This window comes from Chlorocebus sabaeus, chromosome 24 (genome assembly GCF_047675955.1).
Source record: "Chlorocebus sabaeus isolate Y175 chromosome 24, mChlSab1.0.hap1, whole genome shotgun sequence".
NCBI classification, from domain to species: Eukaryota; Metazoa; Chordata; class Mammalia; order Primates; family Cercopithecidae; genus Chlorocebus; species Chlorocebus sabaeus.
In genome coordinates this window covers 31433308-31455072 of record NC_132927.1, presented here as the reverse complement: position 1 = coordinate 31455072, position 21765 = coordinate 31433308, and the positions used below count along the sequence as shown (strand labels likewise).

The following is a 21765-nucleotide window of genomic DNA, read 5'->3' as shown; positions in this document are numbered from 1 at the left end:
GTTCAAGCAATTCTCCTGTCTCAGCCTCCTGAGTAGCTGGGACTACAGGCGCTCGCCACCATGGCCGGCTAATTTTTTGTATTGTTAGTAGAGACGGGGTTTCACTGTGTTAGCCAGGATGGTCTCGATCTCCTGACCTCGTGATCCGCCTACCTTGGCCTCCCAAAGTGCTGGGATTACAGGCGTGAGCCACCGCGCCCGGCCTAGGAGAGGCCTTTGTATTAGCATTATTCATTTGCGTTACTCTTTTTGTTCTTAGTGATTTTCTAGTCAAAATTGTGGATGTGATGGATAGCAGCCAACAGAAAACATTTCGAGGACATGATGCCCCGGTTTTAAGTCTTTCCTTTGATCCTAAGGACATCTTTCTGGTAATTCTTTTTTCCTTCTCTTTTTGTGTTTTTCCTGAATATGTTTAAAAATATATTTCCTACTATCTAAAAAATTTTCTGCTAACTCTAACTTTTCAACCTTTGTTTTATTCAGGAAGAGAGTTAGCAGGAAATTTCACCCAGTTGATAAAAGGGCTTTTTGATTTAATTAATTGAACCACTTTCCATGTGGTATTATGGCTATGACTATAGAGAAATGTGTTGTTTATTCTTGCAGGCATCAGCTAGTTGTGATGGATCTGTCAGAGTGTGGCAAATTTCAGATCAGGTAAACTCAGCAATTTAAATTTAAAGTTTTTTGCCCATTCCTGTAATAAATTGTTATATGTCATATTACTGGACCAAATTAATAATTGCTTTTCTTTAGAGTTTTCTTTGGTACCATTAAATACTTTTTGTGATCGAAGTCCACAGTAATCTAGTGTCAGAGTAAATTGTATTTGTACCTAATCACAAGGGGAATGATAATCTTATATTTAACTTTCTGAGTTTTGTAAATGAAGGGAATAAATTCAGTTATTTTATATTTGTAACGTAATGACCATGCGTTGGGCCTTGGGTTAGACAGTTGGGGATAAAAAATTATGGGTCACACTTGATTTGGAGAGTCACATATACAATTTGTTCAAATGCAGCCTAATAAAGGTTTTAAAGGAGGTACGAGATGAGGTGTTCTCCAGATTGACAGAGGGAACAGTTAAGTCTTCCCAAGACAATCAGAGATGGCTTGGCATTTCTAGGGAGAATATGAATGTAATTGACTAAAGAAATATCCTCCACAAATAATGCCTTAATATCCACAGTTCCTTCCCTTCATTCTTGAGCTATTTAAAAGAACCGACTTTGACACTTTAACATTTTATAGTAGACCTTTGAATTTTTTTTTTGTAGTCATTCTAAGAATTTCACATATTGGGGTTTTGTGTATGTGTGTATGATTATTCAGTAAGTATATCATTTGTTTATTCTGCACAGAAAGTACTCTAGTTATTTAAGATTTGTACTTTTCATATCTTTGAAGGACTTAAAGCAGTTTAGGTTTATCAGGTAGTATTATAATTAAGGTACATTAAGTTGCATTTTTCTGAGATATATATTAATTTGAAGCATTTAAATATATTCAGTTCTGCATATATTTTGGGGGAGGAATTTTCATAAAGGGAAAGACATTTTCTTTTTTTACCAATTAGACATGTGCTATTAGTTGGCCACTGCTACAAAAATGCAACGATGTGATAAATGCAAAATCAATCTGCAGACTTGCTTGGCAGCCAAAAAGTGGGAAGGTAAGAGATTCTTATTTTTATTTTTATTTTTATTTTTTATTAGAAACAGAGTCTTACTCTGTCGCCCACGCTGGAGTGCAGTGGCGCGATCTCAGTTCACTGCAACCTCTGCCTCTCAGGTTCTAGCAGTTCTCCTGCCTCAGCCTCCCGAGTAGCTGGGATTACAGGCGCAAACTGCCATGCCCGGCTAATTTTTTGTATTTTTAGTAGAGAGGAGGTTTCATCGTGTTGCCCGGGGTTGTCTCGATCTCCTGAGCTCAGGCAGTTCACTCGCCTTGGCCTCCCAAAGTGCTAGGATTACAGACGTGAGCCACCGTGCCCAGCATGATTCTTATTTTTTAACCTTTGTTTTATTCAGTCCTTTTCAACTTTGAATGTAAAAATAGTTTTTTTAATTGTCACTTTTTAAAAATTTGGATTATAAATTTTAGAGTACCAAGCCAAATAATTAGTATTGAAATGCTTTAAGAAACATTTGAACTTTATCAGGATTCATTTTAAAGTATAAATTTTGCATGAATTAATGAATTTTATATTTTCCTTCACATTCATGCTTAATGGAACAACTCTGGAGACAGCTTTATTATGTCCACTCTCACTGTTAGTACCTAACATTTTGGAGGTACTAACTGATACAGTTAGACAACAGAAAAATATGAGAAATTTGAAAGGAAGAAAGAGAATGTTCATTATTTGCAAATGAAATGTTTGTATATGAGTAAATCCCAAGAAAATCAACTGGGGAAGAAAATCATTACTAATAATAATAAAATTTAGTAAGGTAACTGGAAGCAAAATTGTTTGTATACAGGATTGTTATACAAATACAGGATTGTTATCCTGTATACAAACAATAGCCATTTAGAAAGTATGTAGGAAAAATAATGCATTTACTGTTACACTGAAAAAGATACAGTAACAGGTTAAATGTATAAGAAGTGTGAAAGATCTATATAAAGAAAATTTTAACATGCTACCAAGAGAAGTAAAAGAAGACTTGGATAAATAGAAACATATACTCTTAGAAAGGAATTTTTGATATAAATAAAGATGTCAGTTTTTCCCTAAATTAATCTATAGTTTTGATAACATTCACATATAAAATACCAGGCTGTGTGTGGTGGCTCATGCCTGTAATCCCAGCACTTTGGGAAGCTGAGGCAGGAGAACCGCTTGAGCTCAGGAGTTTGACACCAGCCTGGGCAACATAGTGAGACCTCATCTACACAAAAAAATGAAGATTAGCCAGGTGTGGTGGCATATTCCTGTAGTCCCATCTACTTGGGAGACTGAGGCAGGAGGATCACTTGAGCCCAGAAGATTATAGCTGCAGTAGGCTATGATCTTGTCACTGTACTCCAGCCTGGGCAATGGAGCAAAACCCTGCCTCAAAAATAAAATATCTTATCTGAAGGCTCTTAGAAAAAAAAAAAGAAAACAAAATAAAATAAAATAAAAGTACCAATAAGATGTCTGGGAGGACCAAATTGAGCTGATTCTAAAGCCCATGTGGGCTTTCCATGCTACCCAGAGAAGGGTCCATATGATATTCTGGATTCTCATCGTAATTTAAAGGGAAACTTACAATGTCTAGAACCCTCGACGTCCTGCAAATGAAGGAGGAGGATGTCCTTAAGTTCCTTTTAGCAGGAACCCACTTAGGTAGCACCAGCTTTGTCTTCCAGATGGAACAGTACATCTATAAAATAAAAAGTGACGGCATCTACATCATAAATCTGAAGAGGACCTGGGAGAAGCTTCTGCTGGGAGCTTGTGCCACTGTTGCTGTTGAAAACCCTACCAATGTCAGTCTCATACCATCCGGGAATACTGGCCAGAGGGCCATGCTGAAGTTTGCTGCTGCCACTGGAGTCACTCCAATTGCTGGCTGCTTCACTCCTGGAACTTTCACTAACCAGATCCAGGCAGTCTTTTAGGAGCCACAGCTTCTTATAATGACTAATCCCAGGGCTGAATACCAGCCTCTCACAGAGGCAACTTATGTTAACCTACCTACTGTTGCTCTGTGTCACACAGATTTTCCTCTGTGCTGTGTGGACACTACCATCCCATGCAACAGCAAGGGAGCTCACTCAGTGGGATTGATGTGGTGGATGCCGATCCAGGAAATTCACATGCGTGGCACCATTTCCTGTGGCAGGTCATGCCTGATCTCTACTTCTATAGAGTTCCCGAAGAGATTGAAAAAGAAGAGCAGGCTGCTGCTAAAAAGGCTGTGACCCAGGAGGAATTTCAGGGTGAATGGACTGCTCCAACTCCTGAGTTCGGTACTCCTCAACCTGAGGTTGCAGACTGGTCTGAAGGTGTGCAGGTGCCCTCTGTGCCTATTTAGCAATTTCCTCCTGAAAACTGGTGTGCTCGGCCTGCCACGGAGGACTGGTTTGTGGCTCCCCACTGCTCAGACCACTGAATGCATAGGAACAACCACTGTGTGATCTTAAGCTGTTCTTGCACAGGCTCTGAAGCAACATGGAAATAAGGTTGATGGAAAATAAACATTGGGTCGGGTTCGATGGCTCATGCCTATAATCCCAGCACTTTGAGAGGCTGAGGCAGGTGGATCACTTGAGGCCACAAGTTCAAGACCAGCCTGGGCAACATGGCGAAACCCTGTCTCTACTAAAAATACAGAAATTAGCTGGGCGTGGTGGCACACACCTGTAATCCCAGCTACTTGGGAGTCTCGGGCATAAGAACTGCTTGAACCTGGGAGGCGGAGGTTGCAGTGAGACTGCACTCTAGCCCAGGTGACAGAGCAAGACTGTATCTCAAAAAAGAAAATAAACAATTGGTTTCTTAAAAAAATGAGAAAATCCATGTGGAAAATGAAAAGTTTTGAAAAAGAAAAGTGTTGCAAATAATCTAATTCAATCAGATAATAAAACAAAGTTATGAGAATTAAAAGTTTGCTATTGAGTTATGAATAGACACATACCTGTTAAAGAGATAAATAGATCCAAATGTATATGGAAAGTTAGTGTATATAAAGGTAGAGAAAAGGAGATTTAGCAAACGTATTAGCACAAGGATATGAATACCAGGAAGTGGGAATCTTTGAGGACCATCTTGGAAGCTTTCTTCCACATGATGAGTCTATATATAGGTATTTACTATATTATTATTTCAACTTCTCTATTCTTTCGAAATTTTTCAGAAAATAAAAGTAGATCATATAAAAAGTAAATAATTTTGCATGATACAAAATATTATAGTCACAGTACAAATGACAAACTGGGGAAGAAAGTTTGAAACAGTAAAACACAGCTAATTTCCATAGTATGCAAAGTATTCTTACAAATCAATAAAAACCCATTAGAAAGATAAGCAAAGACATGAGCAGACAGTGTACATAAAAAATATACACTTGGTGGCCGGGTACAGTGGCTCACGCCTATAATCCCAGCACTTTGAGAGACTGAGGTGTGTGCATCACCTGAGGTCAGGAGTTCGAGACCAGCCTGGCTAACGTGATAAAACCCTGCCTCTACTGAAAATACAAAAATTAGCCAGGCGTGGTGGTGCGCACCTGTAGTCTCAGCTACTCGGGATGCTGAGGCAGGAGAATTGCTCGAACTTGGGAGACGGGTTGGAGTGAGCTGAGATGGCACTACTTCTCTCCAGCCTGGGCAATATATATATATAAATATATAGTTTGTTTTTCTTTCTTTTGTAGATATATACACACACACACAATTGGCTTTTAAAATTATTTTTTCTTTCCTTTTTTTGAGACATGGTCTCACTCTGTTGCCCAGGCTAGAATGCAGTGGCATGATCATGATTCACTGAAACCTCTGCCTCCTGGACTCAGTTACATCCTCCCACCTCAGTCCCCCACCCGAGTAGCTGGGACTAGAGGCACGCGCCCACAATGGCTGGCTAATTTTTTTATTTTTTGTAGAGACAGGGTCTCATTATGTTACTCAGGCTGGTCTCAAACTCCTGAGCTCAAGTGATCTGCCTGTCTCAGCCTCCCAAAATGCTGAGATTATAGGCCTGAGCTACCACACCTAGCCCATGTGAACTTTTAACAATGTACATTCGAGAGTAAAGTGATAATTGAGCTCAAGGAAATGTAGTGTGTATTTTTTTCTTTGCTTACAAAAAAAATCTAATTGAAAATTATTTAAAATAAAGGTTTTATTATATATTACTGATTGTTTTTTGGATAATCATGGAATGAATACACAGTTTTTTCTACTAATCAGTTTCTTTAGAAGAATGCATAAGAAGATACATTTCTTGTTTTTCAAGATATTTGAAGGATTCTGTCTTTATTTTCCTCCAACAAATGGGAGGAATTTTTAAATTAGAAGGGCCTAGATTCCTTAAGAACTAGTATTGAAGGTCAGGCACGGTGTCTCATGCTGTAATCTCAACACTTTGGGAGGCTAAGGCAGGAGGATCACTTGAGGCCAGAGTTCAGTACCAGCTTGAGCAACACAGCGAGACCCCATCTCTAAAAAAACAAAAACAAAAAAAAAACACAACAGGAAAAAAATTAGTTGGGCTGTAGTCCTAGCTATTTGGGAGGCTGAAGCAGGAAGATCCTTTGACCCCAGGAGTTTGAGGCTCAGTGAATTATGATCACACCACTGCACTCCAGCCTGGGTGACAGAGCAAGACTATCTCTTGGAGGGGAAAAAAGTAATCGTATTAAAAGTACTAGTAATTACAAGTTCTCCATTTTTTGGTGGGGGAATAAAAGTAATCTTATTAAAAGTACTAGTAATTACAAGTTCTCCATTTTTTGGTGGGGGGAGAAAGTTATCTTATTAAAAGTACTAGTAATTACAAGTTCTCCATTTTTTGGTGGGGGGAAAAAAGTGATCTTACTAAAAGTACTAGTAATTACAAGTTCTCCATTTTTTGGTGCAAGCAATAGAGTGATCACCTTTATTTTTTTTTCTTCCCATGACAAATTATCACCTATTTTTTGCTTAATGAAGTTTTAAGTAATGTTCTGAGTTTCATTAGTTGCCAGTTAAAATACAGGTTTGTGCCTGGCACAGTGGTGTATGCCTGTAGTCCCAGCTACTTAGGAGGCTGAGCCAGGAAGATCCCTTGAACCCAGGAGTTGGAGACCAACCTGGGCAACACAATGAGACACCGTCTCTTAAAAACAGAAACAATAAAAACTAATTTGCTTTTATGTCTTGTAAATTTATCTGAATGAATTTTGTGTCTTTTTCCGTCTTCAAGTTCAGTTTAATGTAAACTTTTGTTTAAGTTGTTTATCTTTTCTAATAGTTACTGGCAATTCCTGTGGAAAAATCTGTTAAGCTATATAGAAGAGAAACTTGGAGTCATCAATTTGATCTTTCAGATAATTTCATCTCTCAGGTAGGTTTTATAAAGTGACACTTTCAGTGGGCTATAAGGAGCAGTTAATGCATAGTTTGCCTGAATACAGTTGCAGTTAAATATTATTGAATTGGAAAACAACTCCTGGCTGTTGTATGTGGTCCATCTTCTAACAACTCATCCTTTCTTCATTTAATCATAACTGGATACGAAATAGGTCTTTATTATAAGAAGTCAAATTTAACCCTTGCATAGTATTAGCACAAGTTATTCTAAAGCTATCAGTAGTTAGCCTTTATTGTTAAGTGAGTTTCACTGAGACTTGTGATCATGGACTCTGAAATTTTAGAGCAAGAAAGGTTGTTGGTCTGTTTTCTCTTTCTCTTATATGCACAGATATTTACAGTTAAGGAAATGTAAGCTCAGTAGGTCATCAATGGCTTATTAAAGTTCACTTACTAGTTTTCTTCATCTTGGTTGTGAATGCTAAGAGAATGTCTTGAATTGTCTCTCTTTCTAGGATAATAACATTTTTTAGGTTTTAGGTTTTGCTTTGAAAATTGTGCCAGTGGCTGGACACAGTGGCTCATGCCTATAATCCCAGCACTTTGAGAGACTGAGGCAGGAGGATTGCTTGAGGCCAGGAATCCGAAACCAACCTGGGCAACAAAACAAGACGCCATTTCTACAAAAAAATACTAAAAAATTAGCCAGGTGTAGTGGTGCGTGCCTGTAGTCCTAGCTACCTGGGAGGCCGAGGCAGGAGGATCGCTTGAGCTTAAGAGTTGGAAGTTGCAGTGATTAATGATGGTGCCACTGCCACTGCACTGCAGCCTCAGTGACAGAGCAAGACTCTGACTCTAAAAATAAAATAAAATTGTTCCAGTATAACTTTTTCATGATAAAGTAATAGCTGATAGTGATACTTGAATATTATTGAAAAATAAGGTTAGAAAATAAGCAAACTCTACAATACCTCGCAGCTCTTCCTTTCCAACTTGGACCCGGCAGAATGGCTCCCGCAAAGAAGGGTGGCAAGAAGGAAAAGGGCCATTCTGCCATCAACGAGATGGTGACCCGAGAATACACCATCAGCATTCACAAGCGCATCCATGGAGTGGGCTTCAAGAAGCGTGCCCCTCGGGCACTCAAAGAGATTCGGAAATTTGCCATGAAGGAGATGGGAACTCCAGATGTGCGCATTGACACTAGGCTCAACAAAGCTGTCTGGGCCAGAGGAATAAGGAATGTCCCATACCGAATCCATGTGCGGCTGTCCAGAAAACGTAATGAGGATGAAGATTCACCAAATAAGCTCTATACTTTGGTTACCTATGTACCTGTTCCCACTTTCAAAAATCTACAGACAGTCAGTGTGGATGAGAAACTAATCACTGATCATCAAATACATCAAATAAAGTTATAAAATTGAAAAAAAAATAAGCAAACTTTGTCTTGTCATTTGTGTATCAAATATAATTAGAAATAATATAGAACAGGGATATAAACATTTGAATTTGGTTGATTGCTCTCCAAATTCTTGGAAAAAAAAATGTAAAGAAAATTGAATTTGGTAATAAAATGAGTATTTAGTTTGAAATTTTACAAAATCATTATTTATTGACTGTTTTTCTTTACAGACCCTCAATATAGTAACCTGGTCTCCCTGTGGGCAATATTTAGCTGCAGGTAGTATTAATGGTCTAATTATAATTTGGAATGTGGAAACCAAAGACTGCATGGAAAGGTATGATTTAGTGTATCTTTTGTCTCTTCTTTGCTCATCTTTATTAGTTTTGTATTTGTTTTATTTCAAAACATTTCAAATTTGCCATCAGATTGTCAGAATGAAAATATAATTAAATTTATATTATTTATAAATTATTGTCAAAAGTCATTTAATCTTTACCAAAATTTACCTAAAGAAATGTACAGTTTATATTTTTCTTGACAGTATTTTTAGAAACTACTTTTTAATTTTTAGGGTGAAACATGAGAAAGGTTATGCAATTTGTGGTCTGGCATGGCATCCTACTTGTGGTCGAATATCATATACTGATGCAGAAGGAAATTTAGGGCTTCTAGAGAATGTTTGTGACCCCAGTGGAAAGACATCAAGCAGTAAGGTAAAAAGAAGTATGGTACAACAGTTTCTCCAAAATGTTTCTGTCATCATATGGATTTGCAAGACACCACAAACTGCCTTATTTTCTTGGAAAATTACTTTTCATGTTACTATAGTAGATTCTGAGTAGTAATCTATAGTAAGAAAACTTCTTACTTGTTCAACCCGATGTCTCCCAAGTGTATTTTACTAAGAAACTTTTTTCTCTATATATAATGCCTTTCCAAGGAATACCTTTCATTAAATACTATTTTGTATCAGATATCAGTTTGGCCTGCAAACTATATCTACTCTGAATTAGCCTTAACTCTTAGAACTGCCCATACACCTCCTCTGCTTAGCCAAACAGCTTTACTGAGCAACTTTAAACAGGCACCTTGTTTTATACCTTCTTGCGTTTGTTCATTATTCACCCTGCCTAGCAGATGTACCTATTTATATTCAAGTCTTAGTTTAGACTTCTGATTACAGATTGCAGACTTAATACATGCCTTTATATCTGTCCCTCCTGAAACCCCCACAAAGACTATACTAAAGGCATTTTCTTGAATGCATAATCCCGTAAGGTTTAAGAAGACAGTTGGAGGGATGATTATAAAAATAATTTTGAGCCCTGCTGCAGTGGCTCACACCTGTAATCTCAACACTTTGGGAAGATATCTCGAGCCCAGGAGTTTGAGATCAGCCTGGGCAACATGGTGGGACCCCATCTCTACAAAAAATAAAAATTAGGCAAGTATGGTGGTGTGTGCCTGTAGTCTTAGGCTCCTACTCAGGAGGCTGAGGTGGGAGGATCACTAGAGCTTAGGAGGTTGAGGCTACAGCAAGCCGTGATTATGCCACTGCACTCCAGCCTGGATGGCAGTGAGACCCCATCTAAAAAATAAAAATTAAAAAAGGGAGGCTAGAGAATAGAAGGATGATTGGAAACTCACTTCAACTTCTCAAAAAGTTGAATTCTAAAACTAGTTTCTGGAAGCTGAGGTGCTACTCAGTTTGCCTCACTGAATCCCCAGAGATTCAGAATTTGGTAGCACTAGGTACTTCTAAAAGTGGGGCCGAAAACAGGAGAGGTGATTTAATAAACAAGTAGAGTCCTCTAGTTTCAACATCTGTGTTCAAAGCTGAGTACCTGCCCTCCCCTGTCTTCACATGCATTCTGGCAGAATGTTGGAGATTTGTTTTTTTAGAAAAGATGAAATAGACTGTCCTTGGTCTAGGGACACTGGTTACAGTTGAATGGTCTTGGGTAAGGGGGAAATACTGTACTGAAAACAGAGGATTAAATGAAAGATTAGATACTTGAGTGTTGAAATGACCATCTCAGTTCTACTAGGTTCTCAGAACATTGTCAGCCAGTGTTATGCGTTTCAGGCAGGAGATTGGGAAAATCATCTTTGGCAAATTTGTCTAAGAGAAAAGATGTAAAGAGAGTTTCTTAACTCTAGGGAAAACAAAAAGTTGTAAAAGAAAGGAGAAGTGATCATAATATACTCTATCTGTTAAAAGATAGGAATAATGCCAACCACTTGGGGTTATTGGGAGGATTAAGTGAATTACATACAGTTAGAACAGTGTCTAGCACACTTCATAAGTTTGACGTACTTATGAGTGTTGGCTGTTATTTTTATTCAGCTATGAATAACATTTGCATGATCTTACTAACCTAAATACTGTGTATTGATTGAACCACAAGGAGGATATATCTATCTATATTGGGAGAATTGGGGTCGGAGAATAGTGTACATGCAAGCATGGCAGTTGGGGTGGTTGTGAAAGGGTACCAAATCCTCATCTTCCATAGATAGAAGTTAATAGGATCTACTAAACACAGTGATTAAAAGTGAAAAAAAAAAAATTCTGCTAGACTATGATTTACAGGTATGGAAGAAGTAGTAAAGAAACAACTAAAAGAGCTGAAAAGATTTATTCTGTAGAGAAGTAAGTTGGGGCTGTGGAGAGGGCTGTTTTCATGGCACACCTTGTAAAACTGCTCAACTAATATGTATGCATGTGTAACATTGGTAAACACAAAAAGTGGATTCAGAAAAAAATTCTTGGCTGGGCGTGGTAGCTCATAGCTGTAATCCCAGCACTTTGGGAGGCCGAGGCCGGTGGATCACCTGAGGTCAGGAGTTCAAGACCAGCCTGGCCAACATGACGAAACCCCAACTCTACTAAAAATACAAAAATTAGCTGGGCTAATTTCACACCTGTGAACATTTTATCGCCTTCATCATAAATATGAGGCACAGTCACCCATTTAAAAAATTTTGTTTCTTTGAGACAGAGTCTCCTCTGTTGCCTAGGCTGGAGTGCGATGGCGGCTCCCTGTAACCTCCACCTCCTGGGTTCAAGCGATTCTCCTGCCTCAGCCTCCCAAGTAGGTAGGATAACAGGCACCTGCCACCACGCCCGGCTAATTTTTTGTATTTTTAGTAGAGAGAGGGTTTCACCATGTTGGCCGGGCTGGTCTTAAATTCCTGACCTCAGGTGATCCACTTACCTCAGCCTCCCAAAGTGCTACGATTATAGGCATGGGCCACTACGCCTGACCTCCCTGTTTTTTTTAATAAGAAAATCTAAAGACAGTTTTTTACCAACTTGAGTACGTAAACTTTTAGGATTATTAATGGATTGGTTAAATATCTTCTTACAGCACTTATTAATTTACTCATATGAAGTATTTTTCAATTTGTGGATTTAGAAACACTTTTTCATCTCATTTTATTAAACATCAGTTTTCAGTGCACAATTATGTTTACTTCCATTTAAAAGGTTTATGAGGGTCTGGGTATGGTGGATCACGCCTATAATTCCAGCACTTTTGGAGGCCGAGGTGGATCTATCACCTGAGGTCAGGAGTTCAAGAACAGCCTGGCAAACATGGTGAAACCCCATCTCTACAGAAAATACAAAACTTAACCAGGTTTGGTTGTGTAGGCCTGTAATCCTAGATACTCAGGAGGCTGAGGCAGGAGAATCACTTGAACCTGGGAGACAGAGTTTGCAGTTAGCCAAGATCATGCCACTGCACTCCAGCCTGGGTGACAAAGTGAGACTCTGTGTCAAAAAAGAAAAAAAAGGCCGGGCGTAGTGGCTCATGCCTGTAATCCCAGCACTTTGGGAAGCCAAGACGGGCGGATCACAAGGTCAAGAGATCGAGACCATCCTGGCCAACATGGTGAAACCCCATCTCTACTAAAAATACAAAAATTAGCTGGACGTGGTGGCGCTCGCCTGTAGTCCCAGCTACTTGGGAAACTGAAGCAGGAGAATAGCTTGAACCCAGGAGGCGGAGGTTGCAGTGAGCCGAGATCGCACCACTGCACTCCAGCCTGGCAACAGAGCGAGGCTCCCCTCTGTCAATAAATAAATAAATAAATAAATAAATGAAAATAAAAGGTTTATGATGTAATGCTTTTTAATCTGTTAATGGTGTTCTCATTAGACTTTTATACCAAACTATAAATTTCCTTTGGCTTAACATTTGTACAGTTTTTGTTCATCCTATAGGAGTAACTTGAGATCTTTGCAGTGTATCTGCTTACCATTTCACTTTTTAAAGTGATCTAAAAATTTGTTTATTTTGAGACAGGGTCTCACTCTGTCACTCATGCTAGAATGCAGTGGTGAGATCATGGCTTACTGTAGCCTCGACCTTCCAGGCTCAGGTGATCCTCCCACCTCAGCCTCCCAGGTAGCTGGGACTGTAGACCCATGCCACCATGCCTGGCTAATTTTTTGCGGAGATGAGGTTTCATCATGCTGTCCAGGCTGGTCTTGGACTCCTGGGCTCAAGCTATCCACGTGCTTCGGCTTCCCAAAGTTCTGAGATTACAGCTGTGAATCACCATGCCAGGGGTTTATGTAGAATTTCTTTGCCGCCTTTGTTTTTCTATTGGTTCTATCACTTTATTTTTATAAGTATCAAAACACTGACTTTAACTGAGATAATATAAAGAAAATGTATCTTATGCAGTATCTTCTTCAAAATAAAAGTAAATGAGAGCATGTCTTACAATATGAGAGACTTTATAGGAACTTTATCATATTAATGTGACTTTGCTGGGGAATGACTTCTGAGGAATAAAATCTTATATTTTGGTATATACCATATTTGTTTACATGTCAGTCCCTATACTCCTATCCCATCCCCAGACTGTAAGGCATTTGAAATAAGAACTGGGTCTTATCTGTAAATATAAATACAATTCTTATAAATACATTTACTAATTATTCTTATCTGTTCAGTGAGTTTGCTATTTGGTAGAATTTATAGGTGCATATTAAAATATTACCTTTTTAGTAATTGAGTTTTTCTAAATCATTCACTTTTATAATTTGTATTAATTTGTTCAAGGTATCTAGCAGAGTGGAAAAGGATTACAATGATCTTTTTGATGGTGATGATATGAGTAATACTGGTGATTTTCTAAATGACAATGCAGTCGAGATCCCTTCTTTTTCAAAAGGGATTATAAATGATGATGAGGATGATGACCTCATGATGGCTTCAGGTCGTCTTAGACAACGAAGTCACATCCTAGAAGATGATGAAAACTCAGTTGGTAAGAATTTGACTTTGTGCATGTGATTATCCTGTCGATTAATATTTTGGATTTTTTATTAACACTGTTAAAGTCATTATTGAATTTGTAGAATGTAGCTAAAACGGTGCTTAGAGGAAACTTGATAGCATTAGGACTTTGTTAAAAAAGGTTTCAAATCTATAATCCAAGCTTCTGCTGTGGCAGACTAGAAAAAGAGAAAACTAAACCCCAAGCAAATAGAAGGAAAGAAATAATGCAGAGCAAAATTCAATAAAATTGACAACAGAAAAAGACAACAAACTATAGAGAAAGTCAATGAGACCAAAAGCTGGCTCTTTGAGAAGATCAATAAGGCCGGGCACGGTGGCTCATGCCTATAATCCCAGCACTTTGGGAGGCTGAAATGGGCAGATCACTTGAGGTTAGGAGTTCAAGACCAGCCTGGCCAACATGGTAAAACCCTGTCTTTACAAAAATACAAAAATTAACTGGGTGTGGTGACGCATACCTGTAATCCCAGCTACTCAGGAGACTGAGGCAAGAGGCTCACTTGAACCCAGGAAATGGAGGTTGCAGTGAGCTGAGATCGCGTCATTGCATGCCCTCCTGGGCAACAGAGCAAGACTCCATCTCAAAAGAAAAGAAAAGATCAATAAAATTAATAAATATCTATCGTGGTTGATCAGTAAAGAGAAGACACAAATTACTAACATAGAGAATGAAAGAGGGGTGGGCCATCACTATAGATCTGTAGATTTGTGCTATCTAATATGTAGTAGCCACTAGCCACATGTAGCTGTTGAGCATTTGAAATGTGGTTAGTTCAAATTGAGATATGTGAGTGCAACCAGATTTTTTTTTTTGAGGCGGAATCTCTCTCTGTCACCCAGACTGGAGTGCAGTGGTGTGATTTTGGCTCACTGCAACCTCTGCCTCCGGGATTCAAGTGATTCTCGTGCCTTAGCCTCCTGGCTAGCTGGGATTACAGGCATACGCCCACATACCTGGCTAATTTTTGTATTTTTAGTAGAGATGGGGTTTTACCATGGAGTGCAGCCAGATTTTGAAGACAATATGAAAAAAAGAATGTAAAACTCCTGGAAAATTTTGTATACATAGTACATGTTGAAATGATAATATGTATTTTAAATGCACTATATTATTAAAATTATGACTGTTTTCTTTTTACTTTTTAAACATAGCTATTAGAAAATTTAAAATTACAGCTGTAACTCACATTATATGTCTGTATGGCAGCGCTACTATTAATATCAAAGGCATAATGGCAATATTATGAATAACTGTGCCCATAAATTTAACAACTTAAATGAAATGGACGAATTTTCTGAAAGACACAAACTACCTCGCGAACTCAAGAAGTAATAGATAACCTGAATAGTATTGTATTGTTAAAGAAATTGAGATTGTAATTTAAAATCTTTGAAGAGTGCTTATTGTAACAACTCACATGCTAAAATAACACTTGAACATTATCAAGTAAAATGCCAATGTGCAGTGCTATGTTGTGCTGTTTAAAGTCATATAGAGTTTATAGAACAACAGTCCTCAAATGTTTTGGTCTCAGTAGCCTTTATACTCTAAAAAATTTTGAGGACCCTTCAGAGAGCATTTATTTATATAGAGTTATGTCTATTGTCATTTACATATTAGAAATTAAAATTCAGAAATTTAAAAATATTTATTCACTTAAAAATAACAATAAACTCACGTAAACATGAATACTTTTTTATTAAGAACAAAAAAAATTTAGTGAGAAGAGTGGCATTGCAATCTTTGTAATGTCTGTTATGGAGGACAGCTGGATTCTCTCATCTCCTTCTGGATTAAGTCTATTGCCATACACTGTTTTTGTTTCAAGTGTATGAAGAAAATTTTGCCTCACATAAATATGTAATATGAAAAGAGAGAAGTATTTTAAGAAATCTTTTAATAACACATTCAACTAATTGTGGATATTCTTTGATGTTGCACCAAGACTTAGAAGATGATCATTTCCTAAAGATTACTTGCAAAGTGTAATCTGAAAACTTCAGTGAACTCTTACAGCTCTATTATGTTAAAATTCATTGGTCTGGCTGGGAATGGTGGCTCACACCTGTAATCCCAGCACTTTGCGAGGCCCAGGCAGGAGGATTGCTTGAGGCCAGGAGTTCAAGACCAGCCAGGGCAACATAGTGAGACCTTCTTTCTAGAAAAAACTTTAAAAATTAGCCAGGTGTGGTAGTGTGTGCCTGTAGTCCCACCTACTTAGGAGGCTAACGTAGGAGGATCTCTCGAGGCTGAGACGTCAAGGCTGCAGTGAGCCATGATTGCAACAGTGAGCTCCAGGCAGGACAACAGAGCAAGACCCTGTCTCAGAAAAAAAAAAAAAAAAATCAAAAAATTCATTGGTCTGACTTGAATGGATTTTTAAAAATCATGTTTAATTTTGAAACATATGAATTGATAATATTGGTTCACTGAAGTTTATAGATCTTCTTTATTTTGACACTTTTTATTATCTAATATAAAGTATTTGTTTTTGTTTTTAATTATATGTTGTTTTTAATTAATTAATTTTTGTTTTTAGGGATAGCGTCTTGCTCTGTCACCTAGGCTGGAGTGCAGTGGTATGCACCTCAGTATAACCTTGAACTCCTGGGCTCAAGCAGTTCTCCCACTCAGCCTTCTGGGTAGCTAGGACTGCAGATGCATGCCACCATGCCCATCTAATTTTTTATTTTTTATAGAGATGGAATCTTGCTTTGTTGCCCAGGCTGGTCTTGAAATTCTGGCCTCAAGTGATCTTCCCTCCCCAGCCTCCGAAAGTGCTGGAATTATAAGCATGAGTCACAGCACCTGCCTATAAATTATATCTGCTAGTGTTGTTACCAATCTCATCAGCAGTTTCTAAGTATTAGAAAGTTGTGAAGCTCATAATGGCAAATAGAAGCTTTCCAATATCTTAATTTTTAATTGAAAGCTCAAATTTCTTTTTTTTATTTTTTGAGAGGGAGTCTTGCTCTGTCACCCAGGCTAGAAGGCAGTGGCACGATCTCAGTTCACTGCAACCTCTGTCCCCTGGGTACAAGTGATTCTCCTGCCTCAACCTCCTGAGTAGCTGGGATTATAGGTGCCTGCCACCATGCCTGGCTAATTTTTGTATTTTAGTAAAGACAGGGTTTCACTATGTAGGTCAATCTGGTCTCGAACTCCTGACCTCAAATGATCCACTCTCCTCGGCCTCCCAAAGTGCTGGGATTACAGGCATGAGCCACTGTGCCCAGCTCTTTTTTTTTTTTTTTTTTGAGACAGAGTCTCCCGGGTTCAAGTGATTCTCCTGTCTCAGCCTCCTGAGTAGCTGGGATTACAGGCATGTGCCACCATGCCTGGCTAATTTTTGTTTTTGTTTTTTTTTTGAGACAGAGTCTCGCTCAGTCGCCCAGGCTGGAGTGCAGTGGCACGATCTCGGCTCACTGCAAGCTCTGCCTCCCGGGTTCACACCATCCTCCTGCCTCAGCCTCCTGAGTAGCTGGGACTACAGGCGCCCACCGCCACGCCCGGCTAATTTTTTGTATTTCTAGTAGAGACGGGGTTTCACCGTGTTAGCCAGGATGGTCTGGATCTCCTGACCTCGTGATCCGCCCACCTCGGCCTCCCAAAGTGCTGGGATTGCAGGCGTGAGCCACCGCGCCTGGCCAATTTTTTTATTTTTAGTAGAGACGGGGTTTCACCATGTTGGCCAGACTGGTCAACATGGAACTCCCGACCTTAAGTGATCTGCCCGCCTCGGCCTCCCAAAGTGTTGGGAATACAGGTGTGAGCCACTGCGCCTGGCCTGAAAGCTCAAATGTTGTCATTGGCAACAAATTCTGCCAGTTATTTTTTCTTGACAGGCTCACTTCATTCATTTCCAAGAAAATGTTTGCCAAAGATCCAATTCTGCATAACCATAGTTTATTTGGCATTTGTTTTTTAAGTAAAAGTAGTGTTCTATGAAAAAAAATCACTTAGTTCAGCTTACAACTCAAATAATTGCATAAGTACTTTTTTAAAGACAGCCATCACACTTCTCATTTTAGCACACAACTTTAAAAAAAAATCTGTATAAGTGTCAAGATTTAATAAAATTAATATTTTTACTGCAAGTGAGTAGTGGTTAACAATGCGGTAATGACTAATACAGTTAGGTGCCACTGCCTTGATTGGTGCCAAGGCACCAGGAATTTTACCCACCATTGCTTTTGCACCATCATTGCATATCTTTAACACAGTGAAAGAGGCAAATAGCATGTCAGTGTCATTGCATATGAATGAAAAAGTTACTAGATTCCATAATGCTTTCCTTTTTCCAAATCATTGGTATTCGTGATTCCCTTAATTATGATCCTTTGTGTTGTAGATATTTCAATGCTAAAAACTGGTTCTAGTCTTCTCAAAGAGGAGGAGGAAGATGGTCAGGAAGGCAGCATTCACAATCTACCACTTGTAACATCCCAAAGGCCATTTTATGATGGACCCATGCCAACTCCCCGGCAAAAGCCATTTCAGTCAGGTTCTACACCCTTGCATCTCACTCACAGGTTCATGGTAAGCCTTGGATCTACACTTATTAGTAGGTTTTCAGCACTTTTTTCTTACTATAGGTAATTTTTTTGGATAAAACATATTTTTTAAAACTTTGATTAAGTAGCCTGGAGCACTTTGGTTGATTATAGTTTTGTGGTTAGTTTATTTTATGATTAGTTCACAGTTTTAATCTTGTTTCAACCGTATTGAAAATGACGTTAAATAAAATTCTGCTTTCCAAAATGACATTAAATGAACATAAGTAAATATTACTATCTTGCAGTGTTTCTTGGCAATACTTTCAAACCTTATTCTTCATAGTCATTGTTATATAGAAGATTATACTGACTCCAAAACTCTAGTAAGGAGGTGTTTTCTTAGAAGGCAACTAATAGTATATTAGAAGGTGGTAAGTACTATGGGGGAAAATATCTGCCCCTTTCCTCACCCCACCACCCACCAGAATGTAAGCTACACAAAGATAAAGATTTTTGTTTTGTGTACTGATATGTTCTTAGGATTTGGAACAAGGTATGATACAGTACACATTAAATATATATTTCATGAATAGACAAAATGAATATATTGGCTTTTTGCCTTAGGTTTGAGCTCTTTTTGTTTTGGTTTATTTTTGAGACGGAGTCTTGCTCTATTGCCCAGGCTGGAGTGCAGTCGTGCAATCTCGGCTCATTGCAAGCTCCACCTCCCGGGTTCATGCCATTCTCCTGCCTCAGCCTCCTGAGTAGCTGGGACTACAGGTGCCCGCCACCATGCCTGGCTAATTTTTGTATTTTTAGTAGAAATGAGGTTTCACCTTGTTCGCCAGATGGTCTCAATCTCCTGACCTCATGATCCACCCGCCTTGGCCTCCCAAAGTGCTGGGATTACAGGCATGAGCCACCGCGCCTGGCCTGAGCTCTTAAAAAGTTTAGTATTTCTGTGTTGGTTATATGACGTTTTCCACTCTGAGGATTTTGCCTTTTTAAAAGTATAGGCCTGGCATAAATTTTTATGTAAAGATTGAGGGTGGTGATTAATATTAATAAAACCTTTTATTATTATCAGTAGTCACCAAGTCATAGTTCTTAATTTTTTTATTAGTGTCAATATTTTATTTATAGTTATATTACATAAAATATTGGCACTAATTTTATTAGAAACTCTAGGGCCAAGTATGAGCCTATAATGGACATCAGTGCAAGATAAGATTTCCAAGTGGTATCAATTTATGTTGCCTCTGCCAGCCGTGGTGGCTCACGCCTGTAATTCCAGCACTTTGGGAGGCCAAGGTGGGCGAGTCACTTGAGGGTAGGAGTTGGAGACCAGCCTGGCCAACATGGTGAAACACCCTATCTCTATTAAAAAATATATAGAAATTAGCTGGATGTGGTGGCATGCACTTGTAACTACAGCTACACAGGAGGCTGAGGGAGGAGAATTGCTTGAATTCAGGAGGCAGAGGTTGCAGTGAGTCAAGATCATGCCACTGCACTCCAGCTTGGGTGACAGCGAAACTCTGTCTCAAAAAAAAAAAAAATTATGTTTTCTTAAAACATATTTAATCATAGAATAACTAGTTAGAATAGGAAAAAAGTCTGTTGTTATTTGCATTCATATTTGTAAGAAAACTCAATTTTTGAAATGTTTCTTTTGAGAAATTTAATGGTATGGTTGTTCAAAGACCAACTGTAATGTACTTTTAAAGTAAGTCATGTAATTTATTTTTAAATATTATTAAATACTCCATTTGCTAATTAATAAGTATATATGTATCTTATTCTCATGAAGGAAATAATAAGTAATTGTAGCTCTGGTATTATGACTCCTGTCAGAAACTATTTAGAGATAGATGAGATGTAGTAGCTCCCAAAACCTAAATCTTAATACAGATTTAATTATAATATTTGTTAATTTGTACTACTGTGGCTTACTGATTCTAGGAGCTTCAGTTTTTCTCAGACTTATATTTAATCTTACCTGTTTGTAGGTGTGGAACTCTATTGGAATTATTCGCTGCTATAATGATGAGCAAGACAATGCCATAGATGTGGAGTTCCATGATTCCTCCATACACCATGCAACACACTTATCAAACACTTTGAATTATACAATAGCAGATCTTTCCCACGAAGCTATTTTGTTGGCATGTGAAAGCACTGATGAACTAGCAAGGTAAACTCAAGATTTTTAGGAAGAATTTGGCACTATTAAACTGTTAGATACAGTTGCTGAAATTAAAGACAAAAAGTTAATAAAATTTATTTTTTGTAGTATGAAATTTCAGAAGAGTTTGGTACAAACACCAGCACACCCAAAATACCTCAGAACATATGTCTGTTTTTGCCCTAATGGTTCCCTCATTACACGCTCTAACTACATAGCAAAATGACATGGCATGGTTAGTAATGCAAGAGATGGGATTTTTTTTACATTGTTAAGTGCTTTTTTTTTTGCTATTGTAAGAGTAATATACATACATTGTAGAGAAAAAAAAAACAGTATACAGTATAGAAGTTTCAGAAAATGAAAGCTCCTTCCAGAATTCTACTCTCAGATATAACTGTTGTTAACAATTTGATACATATCCTTCCAGATTTCTTTCTATTTGAACCTCCCTTATTTTAATTTACTTTATTGAAATGTAATTTATTTACAACAAAATGCACCCATTTGATGAGTTGACAAAGGTGTATATACACATAACCCCTACCACAATCAAATATAGAATGTTCTTTATCACCTGAAAATGTTTCCTTATATCCCTTTGCAGTTAGTTCAACCCTAGCCTTGGCCAACTATTAGTTTAGATATTTGTCGCTGTGTCTTTATCACCCGAAAATGTTTTCTTATATCCCTTTGCAGTTAATTCAACCCTAGCCTTGGCCAACTGTTAATCTACATTTTTGTCACTATGGATTAGATTTAAAATCTCTCTTCGAGAAAGGAAATTAAAAAAACCGGAAAAACAAACCAAAAAATGTACTAGTCACCCGTTTGCTTTTTCTACTTAATGTTTTTTGGATGTTTACATGTTTTGATAAGTAGGTAGGTAAATAAATAGGTAGATAGATGTCAAGAAAAAAATTATGATGGGAAAGCAATGGGTGCAGAATGTTTTTCTTTTTAAAAGAAAAGAAAATATTTTTTCAGCTTTTTGTTAATCAAGAGATTGCCCTCTCTTGATCCCTTCTTCAGCTGGTTATAGTACTGATACACTTCATGGATTTTACTCTATCTTCTATGTGACTTGAAATTCGTATCCTTCAGGCTGGGCGTGGTGTCTTATGCCTGTAATCCCAGCACTTTCGGAGGCCTAGGCGGACAGATGACCTGAGATCAAGAGTTTGAGACCAGCCTGACTAACACGGTGAAACTGTGTCTCTACTAAAAATACAAAATTTAACCAGATGTGGTGGCACCCACCTGTAGTCCTAGCTATTTGGGACGCTGAGGCAAGAGACAGGAGAATTGCTTAAACCCGGGAGTTGGAGGTTGCAATGAGCAGAGATCATGCC

At 38.2% G+C, this 21765-nt stretch overlaps 1 protein-coding gene across 3 annotated transcripts in view; it reads left to right on the top strand.

Annotated features, from left to right (window-relative positions):
- WDHD1 (WD repeat and HMG-box DNA binding protein 1) overlaps positions 1-21765 on the top strand; it is an 82934-nt gene that overhangs the window by 20604 nt on the left and 40565 nt on the right. For 2 of the 3 annotated variants that reach the window (XM_037984005.2, XM_037984004.2), the window contains exons 5-13: positions 260-371; positions 610-660; positions 1583-1678; positions 6950-7042; positions 8644-8750; positions 8988-9129; positions 13492-13699; positions 18084-18271; positions 20238-20422. In XM_037984005.2, coding sequence (XP_037839933.2) covers positions 260-371; positions 610-660; positions 1583-1678; positions 6950-7042; positions 8644-8750; positions 8988-9129; positions 13492-13699; positions 18084-18271; positions 20238-20422 — 1182 coding nt within the window. The remainder of the gene's footprint in view (positions 1-259; positions 372-609; positions 661-1582; positions 1679-6949; positions 7043-8643; positions 8751-8987; positions 9130-13491; positions 13700-18083; positions 18272-20237; positions 20423-21765) is intronic. The other variant, XM_037984006.2, reaches the window with a different exon arrangement.